The sequence below is a fragment of the Sparus aurata genome, chromosome 24 (assembly GCF_900880675.1).
Source record: "Sparus aurata chromosome 24, fSpaAur1.1, whole genome shotgun sequence".
NCBI lineage: Eukaryota > Metazoa > Chordata > Actinopteri > Spariformes > Sparidae > Sparus > Sparus aurata.
Window position 1 is genome coordinate 2,383,243 of NC_044210.1, and position 18,994 is coordinate 2,402,236.

The following is an 18,994-nucleotide window of genomic DNA, read 5'->3' on the forward strand; positions in this document are numbered from 1 at the left end:
GATTTGGCATCATAAATTCAAAATGGTGAATGAATAAAAGTACCTCTTGAATAACTATTAAATCCTCTTTTTCTCGGGTAAAAAGTGAATTAAGTCATAAGATGTGGATGTTAAGCGCAAAAGGGTATATTCTGCTGACTTACGTTCTGCATAATTTTTCATGTTTTATTTTATTAATCATGGTTTATGTTACACTCGAATAGTTTTAGTTAAAAAACAACATGACATTCTTCAGATTCTATCTGTGTAAATATAGCCCCAATAGTCAGATAAACCCATTTGTGCATTATGTACACAGAGGGAAAGATGTTTTATCATTCAAAGAAGAATGAGATACAAAAAAGATATAATTGTCATCTGGATAAAATAAAATACTTTAACCTGTCTAGTTTTCTGAGAATAAAAGGATTTCACATTTATTCCCGAAACACTTTATATACAGTCTACTGCAGTGGCTATGTATATAACTATAAATAATAATGCATATTAAAAAACAGTCACTGACATGAATTTTCACTTGTTTGAGAACAAAATCAAACCCTGAACAATAAATATGACTTTGGCACTCAATATTTCATGCATGAAAAGGGCTAGTGAAAATAATTGCTCAATCAAACATAGTGTTTTGCTTGGTTCAGTAGGTTGCCAATATTGAAAATAATAACAGATTAATTAACTTTCTGTACTGATGTTTGGAAATACAAGGTTTCCCAAAGAGCATGAACCATCCTTGTTAGACTTTTAATTTGTTACATAGACAAGAATAGCAACTGCTGGCATTTAATGCCAAACTAAATATATCTTAACATAATATCAACTGAAATGATAAGCTCTAAAACAAAATTTGACACAAGGTCCCTTCACAAGACAGGGTCCTAAATAAAATAAGACAAAAATGCAAAGTGCTGGGGCTTCCTGGTGGCCTAGCAGTTCAGACACACACCATATAACCACAACGCCCCACAATCAAGTCTGGCCAGCTGGCTGTCTGCTTAAGGAGTCTAGAAATACCATCTCGCAGTTCCATGCCTCCACTCCACACGTGCCTCAAGTTGTTCTTCCTGAACTGTGGCATTGAATAAACAATGTCACAGTGAAGTTGGCCTTTTGACCTTTTGGATATAAGACATCACAACTTCATAAGTTTCTGAGAAATGGTGATAGTGATAATGGGACTCCATGTGGTCAGTGACCTTTGACTACCAAAATCTCATTAGATCATGGACTGTTATGAAGAAATTCTCTCTACATGTCGTTGAGATAGCATTCCGAAGAATGGGATAACCCAAACACATAATGCCTCAAGCCACAGCAATTGCTGGCACGGACACAAAAAAAACAAAGGCCCATAATTTCTGCTTGTATTGAACTCCAGTGTTGGATATTCCCAGCCAATTTAACAATCATCAGCAATCAGTAGTCCAGACTTGTGTAGAAGGCCTGATATGACAAGTTTAGATGGATTAGGATTAATCCTTTTAATCCTTGAGTTAGGATTAGAACAACTTTCCCTTCAAATGATGATGACATTAAACAGACACGCCATGATTTTGTTATAGTGTTAGTGGGCGCCATCGATACGGACAATAATTGTAATCCTCAAGAAATCATATTCATTTAAGGATAAATCTCAAGCACAAAGTCATATACCATTTCTTGTGATTGATTAATGACTGTGCGACTGAACCCCAACCCTCGAAGTTGAAGGTGCACAAGCGTGAAATACAATAGCAAATAACATAAAGACATCCGGGAAGAGGTAAAAGAAAAAAGACAAGAGACACAGTTGACCTACCGTCCTCTGTGGGGACATAGATGTTCAGGTAAAGGCAGTCCTCGCTCTGCTCCTGCACATAGTTTACCACTGTATCCAAGTTAGCGGTGAACCAGACAGGGAGCATATCATTGAGTAAAAAGCGGTCCTCTAAGAACTGAGGACAAACCGGAGCAAACTGAGTAGCATTCCTGATGCCCGGCCAGGACATGGGTGGCTCAGGTGGCTGGAACCTCCGCTCCCCCGTTGGAGCCAGCGCATACGGGATCCCCAAATACTGCTCCACTGGTCCCAGGATCTCATTGGGTAATGTTACCTTCACTCCGCGCAATTTTCCATAATTGGTGGTGACCACAGGGTGTTGTTGGGCCTGAACAGCGGCCACACAGATGGACGCCAGCCCCATCCACAGCAGAAGGTAGGCCTTGGCCGTGGAGCGACACATGCATGAAGGGCCTCCGGGTGCTGACATGCTCCTGCTGTGCTAAGCCTTAGCCTGGCAGGTCGTGGTTATGGTCCACCCTTGGGTCCTCTGCGCCCCCCCTGCCCCTCCACCGAGATGCTTCCTGCTCTTCCTCAGGCTGTGAGCTGAGCGAAGCAGCCCCGGTCAAAAAAAGCAGATTTCTCAGAGCTCCCCATTCCGAGAGCCTGCATGGAGATGGGCGGCTGCTGTTCGACTCTCCAGTCCAGAGTAAGAAAGAGCCTAGGACGCTCTTTCGTTAACAGGTCTCCTGCTTGATGGGATATCCTGAAAGACAATAAAAAAGAGTTTAATCCATGTGCTCATATAGCATTTGTACCATAATAGTTGAACACCAGATTTAGTTGCTTTTCTTCATAGTAAGTGAGGGGACCAACGGTTGAGTCCAACCAGCAAAACAATCAAATCTTGAGTTACTCAGCTACCATTTAAATATTCAGTCTTTAAAATTGACAGTGTGACAACAAAATCTCAACTCAAAAGTTTACTTACTAACTCAACTAACTTTTTGAACTTGATGCGTTCAAGACAATCCTCAAAAGTCACACAATAGGTCTTGCTTTAAAATGTTGGTTAAAAAAAACTATTTTGACTCCATTGAGGACATGTTGCCCTCAAGAAACTGGGCTGTTGTTGTTTTATTCATTAATATGATATCGAGGATACTAGCGAGCTTTGCTGTAAGAATAATCTTGACACCAAACCAACTGATATTTTTATGGAATGGAATAAGGTCAGGCAGTTTGGTGGCTTTCAAAAATGCAACTGCCTTTGAGTGAAGCAGCAGAGTCCCAATGAATAATTTATCATTGTTTTTCTACAGTGTATGTATATATTATAATTTGTCTATGTGGGTTTTGTTTGAATAGAGTAGTTTGAACAAATTATGTGTGAACTTTTTTGTCTCAAGTCCAAAGACATGGACCTTCCTGAGGTTTCTTCCATCTTCTTTTTTCCCCCTGTTAAAAGTTTTTTTTTTTTCCATCAACAAGTTTTTCCACGCTCCAATCGAGGGTGTAAGGACAGAGGATGTCGTTCACTGTACTGATTGTAAAGCCCATTGAGATAATGTGACTGTGATTTTGGGCTATATAAATAACATTGATTTTATTTGAGACATTCATGCTCCCCACATGACGTCAAGTCAATTTTATTTATATGGTGCAATTTATCTGATGGCACGTTTCAGCTGGAGCCGGGCTACACCATACTCACTTTGGAGATTTCTTAACCTTTCATCTAGCGCTGTCAGGAGGTTAATTTGTCTTAATTAGAGGAGTCTTGTCTGGTTTCATGATCCAATACCTCCAAAACTAATGACATTCCATCAGCCTCAACTGTACTTGTGTTTAGTGCTAAGTGCAAATATTAGCATGCATAGGCTACTTGTATAATTTAAAGCATGAATATGGTAAACGTTACGTTTTCATTATACACTTTCATCATAGACACCATCATACTTGCCACAAGTTGTAGACACTACTTTGAGTGACAAGACGGCACCAGAACCAGCATTTTCCATGCAAACAGAGCGCTAAGTCTCATTCTTAGAGCGATTGGTATGGCGTAACCTTCATTCACAAAGATCACACTGGACATTTCAGCCATAATAGTTTCTCCAGTAACCTCCCCAGGAAGAATACATGCTGAACATCTAACATAAGGTATGCACTGTCAACTCTAGAGTCTTTGTCTGGTGAAAAGGCTTTTTTGCTATGCTTTGTGCAAGCAGATCATCTCATAAGTAAAATGCTGAAGCCTGAAAGACTGACAATCAAATATTTGAATTTGTTTGTATTTGTGGAATTGTGGTGTTTGTTCATTCCAAAACTCTTTGGCTAAAAAGATGACAGTTTATTTTCAGGCTCCTCTGTAAAGGAATTTCAGCAAACCCTCTGAATTAGAACTCTTGCTCTTTGGATTTTGAGGCATCGCATGGACATTTGTGTCGAAACTAGATGGCACTCCACTTGTTAATTCAATTTCCTCTTGGAGCTTTCACCTCATTCTACTGCCCCCAGGTCATGAGAAATGTTTTAACATATATTTTTATATTTTAAGCGGTTTGGTGGAAGAAATCTCAGGCCTGATTGCTTCAATCTGAAAGTGTTGATTAATTATCCTCTCACTCAAATAACAGCGTGTGCCACTCAAAGTCAGGCCAAATCAATTATTAAGTCTTGCGCTGACCAGCACTGACTCTCTGAAATCAAATATAAATGAAAAGGCTGCATGAATAAATAAGCGGAATCCTGCTAATAGAGTCAAAGTACATGCCAATCTTTGCAAGCAAGCTTTTTAAACTAAACAGTTTTCCAACATGGATTAGTGAAGCTGAACAGAAAGGATTCAGGTTCCTGATTACAGCAGCAAGGATCTGTCATGTAGTCCTGTCTGCCTGGGAACACATCAGCGCAGAAGAGAAAATGCTTTAGGGCAGCAACACACAGTAACTGACTGAGTTAACCATCACCCATACAAGCAGAAAAAAGCTTAATTTATGTTTCTGCAAATAGTAGGAACCTTTCATGTGACTTATAGAATGTTAGATATTATCAATTTCTTTGGGAGAAATGTTGGTTTGGAGTCATCGTCAAAGCTGATCACGATACAAAAAACTTACAAGACTGTATGTATGTAATGGATTTCATTCATTATCAATGATAGACACTGGCTTTATATGAAACAGCCCACCCAAAGTGAAGCTAAAATATATTGATTGCCCCCTGGGGCCAGGCGGAAGTCTTCACACTCAATGTTAGCAGATAGGCCAAACTAAAAACTCAAAGTACATGTCAAATGATTTTTCCAAAAGACTGTTTCTGTCATTTTTAGGTAATTCGATATTCGACAAGGTGTGACATCATCGCTGACAGCTAAGCCCTACAGCTGACTTGATTGAGTTGGGTGGTTGTACCTCGATGAACGGCTCCACCGCCCAATCACTACAGCCCAGACTCTGGCTTCAAATGACGTCACAGGCGCAAATGGCAGCCAGGATATTTTGGCTTCATTGTTTTAACAGTGGGAGCAGACAGCAGACAGCACGTCTTTTTAATGTCTTTGTGTGTCACATTCTGGATAGAGGTAAAGGGACAAAAAATAGCAGTGTGCTAAGTGCCGCAAGTTCCACAATCAAAATCTTGGGTTTGAGAAAATTATTGAGCCTTCTTCAAAGCTGCAATGATTCCATTTTTAGTGGGAACCAATGGGCTCGGAGCTGAGACGATGAATGATGCATGCTCTCCCCTCGGAGATGAGCAAGGTAGGGAGGTCTGAAAGTATTGAGAGACAGATCTGTTTTGGTTTTATTCCTGGGTTTTGTTGATGAGAAAAAATATTTATGGACTAATGCAACCCTGAACTTTAATCACTCTGAAGGTAAAATTTGTATTTATTTGGTAGAAGTTTGCCATCCTACCCTCAGGCTCATCTCAGAACTAGTGGTGGTGTTGCCATGGTGACAATCATTGACACCTGCTGACAACTGGCAAAAACCAAGGGGAAAAATGTCTTGTAATTTCTGCTTTGACAATGTTGTGGAGCGGGCAGTAGGAAGAGAATGCATCTTCCAGACTTCAGTATACAAGACTTTCCAATGATATTTGAGAGGAAAATACTTCTTGTAGCTGTCTGTCAGAGGAGCAGCTGAGCAGCCTGCCCACAGCTTTCAAATAGGTCAGAATTTTAAAAGAAGCTTTCTCAGGAACATTACTTCCCAGTAAACACAGCAAAGTGCAATCATGCTCCCTCTACACCTGTAATACACTGTTTTTGATATTTGGCTGTAAGCACCTGTGGTCAGCTACAGATGGCTCAACTTTCACTGCGATGTTACAGGATTTCAGTGTTGGTGCTGGAAATCCATACTTCGACTGATGTTTGCTGGGCTCAGTTTACATTGCAAAATAAACACAAAGTCCTCCTAACTCTGCAAACATACACGGGAGGTGTAGTTTTTCAAGAGAAGTCAGACAGTGGAGGAGAAGATTTTATGTACTCCTCTGAGATTTCCCAAAGTCCACAAAGAGTTTTATTTATTATGATTTTCTCTTGCATGTTTAGATCTTTTGATGATGATGATGAAGAACGAATGATGGAACTCTGCATCACTTGCTGCCCCATCAGGACAAAGCTACCATCAATAGAGTACTGCAGGGATTAATTATTTTTTTAGGTCTACCCGGAAGTTAGCATCGCCCTGGTTCCCCCCACAAAAAGCCTGGGATTGTTCCATAGGGTTTTGGATTGTTGCTGTTGGACTCTGACACTTGCGCATCTTGTTCAGTGGGGCGATCTTCACAGATGAACAGGACTTTTATGATGTTTGAAGTGTAAATCACCCAAAATAAAAAGATGACTTCGGCGTCCTATCTGAAAGTGTTTACTATGATTCCAATGACACAGTACTGTACATATGTTACTATGAGTACAGCAATCCAGAATTTGTAAAGTTAAGAGTTAAAGTAAAGTTAAGAGTTAAGACTTGAAAATCTCTTAAACTTGTTATTCCAGGAATCGGACCAAAAACCCAACAACTGGCTTTGAGACGAGGGAACCAGAAGTGCCAAGGATAACTTATTTTCAGGTTTTAGCACTCATTCCTGTGGTACTCTGTGGAGAACCTCTGCACCCAGCTAAATCAGATCAATTTAGGTCAACAGGATCATCACGGAACTCAATCAGCCCAACCACACACTGTTCTGTCTGCTGCTGCAACATCTGTTCCCGCACCATCAGGTTCAGGGGCAACTTTCAGGCCATAAGAATGTTGACCTCATGAGCTCATTACCATCTCTTTACTGGAACTGCCCTGGTACACTTTACCTTACATGTCTGCACTTACAAAGCTGTTAACAAGACTAATGAAGACTATATTGTGTACCATGATCATGGGTTGTCAGTGGGAGTCTCTTTGGACATCCCAGAGGACCATTGTCATGTTATATGTCCTGTTTCATAGGTATTATTGTGAATGGAGGCTGCTGGGTTGTAGAAACTCAAGACAGCATGGTATAAATCCACCACAGCATGGTTTAATACATTGTTAATAGAGTTGCTCCACAGAGTGTCCTCAACAGGGACAGAGTTGTACATGTATTGATTGAACCGACTGTAGAGTAACATCACAGTGTTGAATTTCCATGGACACACGCACTGCTGACATTGTAAAGAGTATTTCATTCATTTGGCTCAGTCTTAAGGTGACAAAACAAACAAACTTGCATACTTGTATGATTTGTTTTAATTCATGTTTTCTGTTTACAGTAAGCAGTGTCAGTAGTCACATCGGGATATAAATGAAGTGTGAATCATAGTTTCCAAGTACTTTGCAGTTAAACATTACATGAAAACAAAAATTAAGCTTCTCCTCAAAGGTGTCACTTGCGGACTAGGGTGCCATAACACCTCCCAGTGTGAAGAGGAATCACATATATATGTGTATATATATATATATATATATATATATATATATATATATATATATATGTATATATATATATTTCAATCTTATTGACTGGAAAGATTTTAAAAAACTCTCCTTAAATCATGTCCGATTCATACTTAGAACAGTTGTCTTGGTAGCGTGGACAGTCATCAGTAATAGCGATGGTTTACCGAGAGGTTTCGGCTTACTGCATGCAGTGTTGCAAATGTTTGGTTTTTTTTGCTTTCCCGGCCTCCTCAGGATCAGGATAAGATCAAGTATTGATTCAGACAGGTTTGACTGATTTAAGGCTTTTCCTTTAGAAAAATTTGAGACCAGAAGAATGTTTCCAATCACGGTCCATTATTCAGCTTAGACGAGTGTGCGATGTGGACTTTGACTGTCTGCAGTCAAACTTCAGTAATAAGAAAATTAGAAAAAATAAATAAATATGCATAGAGTTCTTGAGTTGTTTAATGTGTTTTTTTTATTTATTTGCATAATGATATGATGCTTTTAAAATAAAGGTAGGCATACAGATAAATATTAGTAGGAGACCAAGGACTAATACCTGATTACCTAGTACCAGTTACTCAGTTACTAAGCCATGGGTTTGTTTTCGCTTGATAAAGCACAGATTTATGTAGTAACTGTTATCACTGTAATGCACTAAACTAACAAAGGCCTTACTTTAAGGCCCCTATAGTTTTCAGTGGTATCGGCCTTCCCTTCATGCAGCAAACATCTGGAGGGAGTGTGTGTTTGTGTGTGTGTTGAGGAGTCATCACTGCCAGGAAGACCTTCAAAAAGGAGTACAGCAACGAGCAAGCGAGACAGAAGGAGATTGTCAAGAGAATATGAGAGGTTGAAAGCATACTAGTTTTTCTTCAGACCTGTTTCATCCATTTTCAGCGGCAAGCTGAGCGGAGGGATTTAGGGAACGCAGTTTCAAGTGATGCACATTAGGCAGGGTCATTAGCCTGCGCTCACCTCATCTCTTGGTGGGGTTGCCAGATACCACAACACATCCCACAAAAAACAAGGACACCTCCGTTTGGTTTGATTACTATAAAATCGAGATATTTATGGAAGAAATGATCAATTGGGAGCTCAGCAGGAGGTTAAAGGGTTAAAAAAAATAGGGAGGTGTGTTGGCAGGTATGCAGTTGATAATGTGCTTTAGTGGTGTATCACAAACTAATTGCTTGGTGGACTCGAAGCCTTTAGGTTCCCTAAGGGTCTGGGGCAGTCGCACACTATGACCAGTTGGTAGTCCAGGCTCCCTGCCAGGAATATAATTATGAGGAAGATGAACTGAATCCTTTCTATATCTATTTTGTTTCAAAGTAAATCTTCAAAAATACTGACTCTATAATACTACAATGCGCCTTTGAAATACTATCAACAACATGGGCTTTGAGCTGAGAGCCACAGACTGTATAGGGACGTGAGATGATATTGCCAGATGGACCTACACATTGCTGGCGTTGGTCTTTTTATGACCAAAGACCACACAATCCTTTCATAGGGGAGTTCAAATTGTCGCCAGGTTTCTTACACTCCTTCACTTGCCACAAAAGCCCTGGAAATCTTCAGCCATAATGAAACTACACTTAACTCCCATTAACAAGTCTCTGTTCAGTGTTAATAGGACCATGATGCATTGGACACGCGAACCCGAGAACAGAACCTAATAGCTCTTCATATGCACCCTACAGCTTTTAAGTGCAACATGCGCAATAGTGTAAAGCATAATAACATGCAAATGTGCATATGTGACATACACATTTACATATTAATAAGAAAACTCACTTTCTTTGAACTCCTAAACGCTTGGAGTGTACTACATTGATAAATATTAATACCTACAGTGGAAAGACATAAACATGTTATTGAGTAATGCAGTGTGTTTATTGATTCATTTAACAGCTCCAGTGATATTTTTACTATAACAGTGTAATTATGGTGGGACATTTTGAAGCCCCCTTTGAATGTATTGAAATTAAATTATATTCATGTATAATATATATATATATATATATATATATATATATATATATATATATATATATATATATATATATATATATAGATATATATATATATATAGATATATATATATATATATATATATATTAGCAATGGGAGATGGATTGAGCACATCATTTTGTGTGGAATTTGAGAACAACCACGAGCTGCTCATCGCTGAGCGGTTATATAGAGATGAAATGTGCTACTACATGAAGAATATAAGTGACTGTGCTTGCATGGCAGCACAGAAATCGTCAAAAAGTAAAAGGGTTAGAGAGGAGCAAGGCTTTCCTCTGGTCGAAATTGTTGGTCATTGTTCACTGAGGTTATATGCTTGTAAAGGTGTCTGTGATAAATTGCGGCAGTGTACAGTATTTGTAATAATGTGGCATTTTATGATGAAGCGTCCTTCAAATGGCTCGGGCTGAATTCAGAGCGCGCTCCGTGGCTCTCCTTGGCAGGAGCACGCGGGAGATTGCGAACATTGTTCTCACACTTAATGATGATAGGAGATAAGTCTTATGAATATCAATGAAGGTGCTCTCTGTCATTTGCATTTCAATCATTATAGAATGATCCTGTCAGAGGTGCCCGTCCTCCTACCTATAAAATATCACAGACACTTTGAACCACTGCAGCTGATGGTGAGCTATATACACGTTACATGAGCTGTATGTGTATATGTTTTCGTGTTTTTATACACTGCGTGTGTTTTCCTGTCATGAACACAAAGCAGCTGGAGCATAATAAGCACCATGATGTGGATCAGATTTACTAAACCTACTGCCAGGGTCACAAAAAGTCTGTATCGATTTCTGCTTTCAAATGTGCACACTGCATTTTAACACTTAATGGGTGCAGCCTACTCTATAATAGTTTGAGCTGATATACACATTTAAGTAAGACCTGCTGCTGAGCTGTTTGAGATGCATGTTGTGCATGTCTGGAGAGCAATGGAATACAAAAGAAAGAGTTTTCTTGCAAAATGAATACTATAGGGCAAAGTATATGAAAGTACATAGTTATACATAATGAAATATTTTCACTAATAAAAATTGGAGAACAATGTGTTTTTAAGGTTCCAAAGATTGGTTCCCCCCCACCATATGCCTCACAGTGGTTTGGTCCCCTGCCAATCAACCTGCACCTCAAACACCTGTCTCTGTGGAGCATCTCTCAACGTGGCGCTAGTTGTGCTGGTGGACTACGTTAAGAAGATATTCGGCAAAAAGAGGAGTGGCTAGAACACTAGATGAGAGAGTTGGGTGCAGAGCGAGACTTTCTGGAGGAATAAACACCTGGAGTCACATCGGATTCTGCTCTGATTCAGTCGTTTGCCAACAGGAAAACCCTAACCCCTAAATTCCACCAGATCCGTGTTCAGTCCGGCTCCGTGTATCTGCTGCGTATCTGCACCGTTGCATGGAGCAACAATTCCCACTCCAAAACAACAACATAACATCCAGTTCATTTTCAGAATAAAACACTCCGCGTTCAAGCTGTGCCAAGTTACTAGAGTAACCCGCAACCTCTGTGCATGCTGTTGCTTGCTAGCTTACATCTAAAGTACAGCATTCTGGTTGCAAACACAAGGATTCTGCGGTCAACCTTGCACATGCAATGCCTAGGTGTTGGTGAGCACGCCATTAGACAAAACATTTTTCTGGCCCACGCACAAATGTTCAGGGACGAGGAAATGTTTTAGTTTTATTCACGTTGCATTGAGTCCCATTTGCAGACTTCTTTCCTCACTCTCTGACTCTCTACCAGGAGTAATAGTGGCAGGCAAACAAGTCAAGCACACCGTCACCTTGACAAAGATCTAGTCATTTGTTGCACATTCTTTTAAAACGGACAATTTAACAATCGTGACCCACTTTAAGTGTGTAATGTGTGGGTGTGAAAATAGGCTGGGCTTAGATATCTCTCTCAAGCTCCTTTTTTATTCATACTTTACACAACTACTTTCTAGCTTTCCATGAACACCGCGAATATCTAGGGATGTACTTTCCAAATAGGCGTACAGTTGTCCTCGTTTAAAAGATTCATTGCACTGTGCCTCGCCTTATGAAAGCAGGCTTTTCACCCGCCAGTAAGTATGGCTGTTCACCCTTTTTTAAAGACATGGTCATGGATACACTTTTTAGAACATCAAGAACATCCACAGACGAGGGGCACCAGCTGGCCTATTTTCTGACGGCGCTACACAATGAGCCACCTTGCAAATTAACGACATTTCCTCTAGCAGGTTGATGATGTCTACCACAAATTAAAATTTTAAAAGGCCCTGCGCGCCTTCAACTTTACACCTTTTCCTCCCAGCTCCCACTGATGAGAGCTCACTTTCAGCAGCCTTTTGAATATATTTCTAACCTCATAATGAGACTGGGATGTCATTGTATTTCGCCGTTTCTGTTTTGATTCATTATTTGTGACTTCTGTATCTGACTTAAGAGTTGTTTTTTTTCCTGTAGGCCGACTTAGAAAACAATGCAACACACACAACAAAGAAATGAGTACACACTTATTCGCAGCCATTCTTCCGATGCTATTTTTTTGGCTCTGTTATAGAGAGACAACTTCCCCAATTTTTAATCGTACTGACGCACTCGGATTGGCTTTTGTCTCCAACCTGGAAAAAATGAGCCCAACACCAGAACTGTAGGTATGTTAATAGTTATAAAGGAGATGGTCATGACAACAAGCAACAAAGTGAGGGCAGGGTGGTGCTGTTCTTGTTCGGTGCTTCTTCTTTTTTTGCTTACTATCATATTTAAAGGTGCGTTGTGCAACAGAATATCAACAGAATAACTGCTAACTGCTGCTAACTTAATTCTCCGTTTAATTATTAAAACAATTTTATACATCCACCACTGTAGCTACTGTTGACTTGCCACCTCAGTTAGCCGTGCGGCTAGCCCCTATCAGGGGAGTGTTGGTTTTTACGCTGCTAGCACAGGAACATTAGACCACTGGGAATAAGAGGTTTTCAGGCTGGTTAGCCCGGTTAGCATGCTTCAGTAGATATCCCTTCAACACACACTCTTATCTCTTCACAGTCTGTTAAAATGTTCTCCTTTTTTCATTTTTTTTTTTTAAGGTTTGTACAAAAATGTATACTTATTGCACCTTTAAGTGATGTCATGTGAATAAGCTTTTGTTGCTTAAGTGACATACATAAAACTGGTTCTGGTGATGCTAGTAACTCATTGGCATGATGTGGGGAAGCGTTTAAGATAATTATGAATCTATATTAATGTAAGATCATTTTAGAAATGAAGGAGAAAAAACCTCATCAGGGCTTTTTAATTCTGAACAATGCTTATAACAAGTTACAATGACTTGAAAGAGGAAAATTGTTGCGGGGAAATGCACCTCTTGAGAGACAAACTACCTTTTCATGCGCGTGTATAGGAGCCGCGTGATGAAACGAGAGCCCACTTATAGCTAAGTATGTAAATGATGTGCTTCACAGCTTGAGGCGAGAGACAGCCTCTTCATCTGTATGCGTGAACTATAAATGAGACACTTCCGTGCTTCGCGTTTGGTGTGACACGGAGAGGTCAGCCTTCATTTTCTCTAGTATGACCACAGAGCGAGACAGGAAGCTGACCTACCGGAGCCACCATCTCATAAACAATCAAGCTTTTCTTTCTTTCTATCCTTTTTCAGTCTGTGGAAAAATTCATATGAAACAAGTTTGTGGAGACAAAATTAAAAATAAACTAGACACTGGGCAGGCCCGACCCAAACTGTTTGTTACATCCAAGCCTCAATTGATGTAAGCAGAAGCACTGAGTTTGTGTTACTCTGTCACACTGTCAAATTTGATGACTAAATCAAAAAACCTCCATGCTTTTGATTTCCCTGCATGGTCTTCAGTAGTTCTAAAGTTTATCTTACATCCTACATCCTTAGCTAGAGTAAAGGTGCAATATGAAAGACTTGGCCATGTCGAAGTATTTCTTCAAACAAATAGGGGGAGCATATCACCAGAGTAATCGCTGTTTGCCATCGGACTGGCACCTGTTAGGTACAAAGTGGATGGGGGCCAACTGGCTAGCATGCTCCTCAAGATGATTGACTCTCTGCAACACAATACATAGCCTTTACATACGACATGACGTCAGCACTGTTATGGCTTCACATTGTGTTGGTTATTGTGGTTCATTTTTCAATGTTTTTAAATGTGTTCAAAGTGTCGCCATGTAAATTAGCCCAAACACATAGTAGGCCCATCTCTTATAAGTTCATACAATATTACTTATTTTGACACTATATGTATTTATTTTTATACTTTAGTTCGACTAAAAGAACTTGAAAGCAACATGCCAACTGATGTGACCAAACTGACCCAAGCTTGGACATGATTTCTAAATATTTATCGGGTCCCGACGGGTTCACCTGTGACACTCAAATAGTGTAAGCCAGCCAAACATAGGACTTGGTTGAAAGGTTGTGCTACCAGCGCCATTCATTCTGATAGAGTAAAAATAGTGTTGACACATTTTCTTATCAGAGACCGTAAAACACCCCTTACTCTTCCAAATACAGCTCACAAGATTAAACCTATAGTTAACAGTCCTGGCAGAGTGATGTCATTGCCATGTTCTTAGTCTTACTGCAGCACACACACACGATACGCACAGAGGATAGTGGAGTGATGAGTGTGTGTGGAATTGACAGACAACAGGGCGTCTTACTGTGCAATAATCCCTCTTTCAGACCTCCGGTAGCTCTCTTTACACAAATTAAAATGCATCGGTAGCGGAGAGTCCAGCATGGCAAACACAACACGCTTACACGACTCCGCTGCTGTTTCGACCTATTAGTTACGTGTTTTTGTGTGCATACGGTTTGGACGGATCAGCAAACAGCTGCTTGCTCAGCATCCGCATGTCATCACTGACCTGACAGACGAGTGATGAATACGTTGATGTGCCCTATGATGGAGGGCCCGCCGAGGAAATGAAGACATTACTGAAGCAAACGAGGTTATGATTCCACAGCGTCCATTTGTTGGCTGGTTGGTTTGTCAGCAGGATTACACAAAAAACTACTGAGCAGATTTCCATTAAACTTGGATGGTAGGATTGGTCTCAGCCCAGATTAGACGCCATTAACCTCTGGTGCTGATCTGAATAATGGGATGGATCCAGGATTGTTTCCTCACTTTCTTTAACATTGTGAGATAGGGTTTTTTTTTTTTTTTTTTTTACATATTTGTGAATTTCTTGGGAAATAATGCATGGATGTTGATAAAAATAAATAATAAATGAGGTGTATTTCAGTGGCTGCTATCTATGAGTGAGCAAAACAGGGGAATGCTGGGCCTTGGCGGAGGTTTGCACTCTCCTTTCTACAAATTGTCAGGCATTAACAATGGCAATTTTGCTTCGTGCATTTGCAAAAGCAAACATGGAAGACTGAGGTCAGACATCCATGGAATTAAAAATTAAAGGAAAAAAATGAAGATTCAAGGCAAAACAGTGGGTGGATACTTCAGACACCTGCACTCACCGAAGATTATTCTTAGAAAAAACACAAAAAACAATTTCCTGCACGTGTCCCCTGACATGCTTCCAGGAATCCTCGGTTTTATTTGGAACATGCAGGAGGAGCGGATTATGGAGCCATGTCGTGTGTATGTTGTAAATATTTGACTTTCATTTTGACTGACATGATTGTGTCGGTGCAGTCTGTTGAAAATGGACAAAAAATCTTGTAGGACAATCACAATCCCGGAGTAGGAAAATGATTGGAAGAGGATGACTGTTTGATTGGACACAGAAACTGAACAGAATTTTTATTTTTTTCCCACAATAACATCCTAAAAGTAGGACATGTCCATCTCTCCCAATCACTGTCAAACAACAACTCATTGAGATTTACTTTAATCTTCAAATGTTGTCTCAGTCATCCTGGAGTGATTTTAACACCTGCTCGGCCATTTTTTTCCCCCCTCTCTTCAAAGGATGGCAACGACACGCAGCCATGCCGGGATGAGTCGATGCTTAGCCGCACTGGCAGCCCAGCCACCAGGATAGTGTTGGCAGTTAACGTTTCTGAAGATGCTTTCAAGTTTCCACATTTCATAAGCTATATTGGGATTTCGAAAAATGTGTCACATCATGTTCACAATGCACGTTCATGACCCGACTTGCATGTTGAGAGGTGGAGGGGGTGGTGGTAAGAGTTCAGACGGGAGATGGCTGCCAAAGCCAGTGACCACAGTTCAGGTCTGCGTTTCAACATTTGTAAGTGAGAAACCACTGGATGTTTATGAAGGGACCTTGGGGGCGATCTCAAGCCGTGTTTGTGGCGACAATAACAGGTGTTTTCTACGAAACCTTGGGACTCCTCGAGCTGTGTTTGTGGCGCCAAAAACAGCTGTTTCAAGCAAAGACATGTTGTCATTACCCTAAGCAAGTGTTTTTTTGCCTAAACCTATCCAGGCCAAAAGCAAGAGACAAATTGAAAATTGAACGATAAAACGTACTTCACCAACATTTATTCTTGTGATGAGATTGGCACTGGAGGGAGATATTAAACCTTTTCAGATTCAGTTATTATCAGTTATTACCTCTCGAACAAGTGCAGTGGAGACCTGAGAGGGATTAAAATGCACAAGAGGTTGCACCTACACCTTTTCTGCACACACCCCCACACGCAACAGCATTACTGCAAAGATATTAACAGATCTTGTATTTCCTAAATAGATTTTGTCTGTCTGTGTCCTGCCGTGCTCCCTTTTCTCTGTAGGACCTGAACGCCACTCCGAAGATTATAATGTCATTTTGGAGCAGGTGTATGTGCATGGCAGCACACACAAGGTCATTGCATGTTAAACCAACAGCCTTGTGTGAAGCTCCAGGCCGTGCAGAGCTGGTGTGAATGCCACCCAGCGAGAATACAAGCTTGAAAATCACAGCATTAGCAGCGGTGGAGCTGTAAAAATTCATGCAAGGCACAAAACCCCTCTCAATCCTCCTCCAACACCCCCCCACTTTTTTTTTTCTTTTTTTCTTTTCCCCCTAAAAAAAAAAAAATCCACATCCAGATATCCACACCACCATCTTGTGGCTGCTTGGATAGAGATGCGCGCATGAGAGCCCGCTTTGGATAGATGCTCGTCTTTTCTGCTGCGCCTCGTTCAGACACAAAAGAGTTGCGGTAGAAAACGCAGGTGTGAAATGGGGTTTTAAACGCTGCGCAGGTCTTGAGGGAGAGAGCGCGCTTTGTGGCGGCCAGATCACAAACCACACCAGCCTCTCTCCTGTCGTCCCCTGTCGCAGTAAAGTTAACCGAGCTGTTGCTTTGGCACCGAGTTGTGGTCAAAGCAGCATCCCGGTGTGTGCGGGAATGACACTCGTCTACACAAATAAGACAGAGCTGATCTGTGATCTGTGTGGTCTGTGTGATATGTGACTTGGCCATGGTGTTGGTGGTGGTGGTGGTTGCAGCCGTTTTTGATCACTCTTTCTTCCATCAACATTCACGCATGAACGAAAACCTCTACTGGAGTCGGATGAAAAGTGCGCAAGAATGAGCTTCTGCTGCTGCTGCTGCTGCCGCTGCTGCTCCTGCGGGGGTTTTTTTTCCCATATTGCTTCTGTTTCCTTTTTTTTTTTTTTTTTTTTTCTGGGAAGTTCTGATTGTTACAAAAAAACAAACAAAAAAACATCCAGCTGAGGTTAACAGGGGGCTAAATGTCTCTGGATGGATTTCCCTGTGGATTATGCTCCTTTGTGAGACTGAAGCGCGTCCGGACAAGCCATCAGTGGATCAGGAGGAGATGGAGGAGGAGGAGGAGGAGGAGGGGGGTCAGCGCCTGAAAACGCGCAGAAATTAAGCCGCTTGTCTATAAATTGAGTCCGTTTCCCCCCCCGCTGGGAGGTAAAAAAGCTGTAAGGCTGAGCATCACATGAAGCCGGCAGCACACTTACCTCAGCCTGTATCTGCACCGTCTGACTCTCGGCCGTAAGTCCCGACTTCAGGCGGAATACACACCACATAGGGGAAAAAAAATACAATAAAGTCCACGTCCAGCCCAGCCGCGCTGCAAATCCAAAGTAAGGAGCGCAGTCCCGATGTTCTGAAGGCAGCCCAACTATACGTCCTGTGTGCGCGCGCGTGTCTGTCAGTCCGTGTGTGTGTGTGTGTGTGTGTGAGTGAGTGAGTGAGTGAGTGTGTATGTATGTGTGTGTGGTGGAGGGAGAATAGAGATGCGGCTTTATCAGCGCAGAGGATGTTTCAATGAGTCATTGCAGAGGCACTGGAAACGGCGCTGAATCTAATTGCTCTCATAGAGCGAGTGTATTGCGAGGACAAGATTAGTGATAGAGAAACCAGGTCTCTCTCTCTCTCTCTCTCTCTCTCTCCCTCTCTCTCTCTAGCTTGCCATTGGACTACACCGACTGAAATTTACTAAGCCTGCAGCCAATGGATTGCCGCATTCTCTCCATCACCCTTAACCAGCCGCTGTGTTGTGGCAGCTCTGACACGGAGCATGGAGCACGGCACCGGCTGCTCTTCAGACCTGGATCTGAACCTCAGACACGTGAGGAATACTAACTCCACTGTGATGCCGACAAAAGTTCTTCTTTTTTTCTTGTCATGGTTTGATAGGACTAAAGGCTATATAGCGGTCCTGTCAGGGCCGGGTTAAAGGAAAAGAACCACCCCCCTCCTTCATGCTGATGGAAAGTCAGGTGAACTTTCCACAAAACACTTCTGGAGCTTCACAGCAAAACAGAGTAGCAGCAAACCGCAAGCCCCCAGCAAGGAGGTTGACTGTGTTTCTTTGTTGGTTGGTTTGTGAGCAGAATTAGGCAAAAACTACACAAAACTTCAATGGAGGATGGATCTCGGCCCAGAATAGACCCCATTAACCTTTGGTGCAGACCAATCATTTTCATTTTAAAGTGAACTGTTCCTTTAACCCAATAGGGGCCCCTGTTGTAGTTTGATTATAACCCCTGTGTTTCCCTGACAGCTGCTTTACTCCCTCCATGATGATAACAGTTATGATTATTGCAAAATCAATGTTTTTTTCCCCCCAATTATTAAGAACATATATGTTTTTAATGTATTTTCATCTGACCTTTTTAAGCTTTAACCCGCAGACTTGGCACATCTGATGATCATTTGATGAAGGTGACGAAATGCGAGCTCTTTTTTGGTATATGCTCCAAACAAGTGAGAGCAACCAGGGCTGGCAGACACAGCTCTGTGATCTGTGTCTTTGAAACGAGAGAAAGAGAGAGTTCCCTTTTGCTTC

General features: G+C 41.3%; 1 protein-coding gene across 2 annotated transcripts in view; it reads right to left on the reverse strand.

Annotated features, from left to right (window-relative positions):
• nlgn4xa (neuroligin 4 X-linked a) overlaps positions 1-18,094 on the reverse strand; it is a 111,070-nt gene extending 92,976 nt beyond the window's left edge. The window contains exons 1-2 of one of the 2 annotated variants that reach the window (XM_030410141.1): positions 17,661-18,094; positions 1,796-2,522 (exon numbers count right to left, since the gene is read on the reverse strand). In XM_030410141.1, coding sequence (XP_030266001.1) covers positions 1,796-2,246 — 451 coding nt within the window. In that variant the 5' untranslated portion in view covers positions 2,247-2,522; positions 17,661-18,094. The remainder of the gene's footprint in view (positions 1-1,795; positions 2,523-17,660) is intronic. The other variant, XM_030410142.1, reaches the window with a different exon arrangement.
• Between the last annotated feature and the right edge of the window lie 900 nt (positions 18,095-18,994).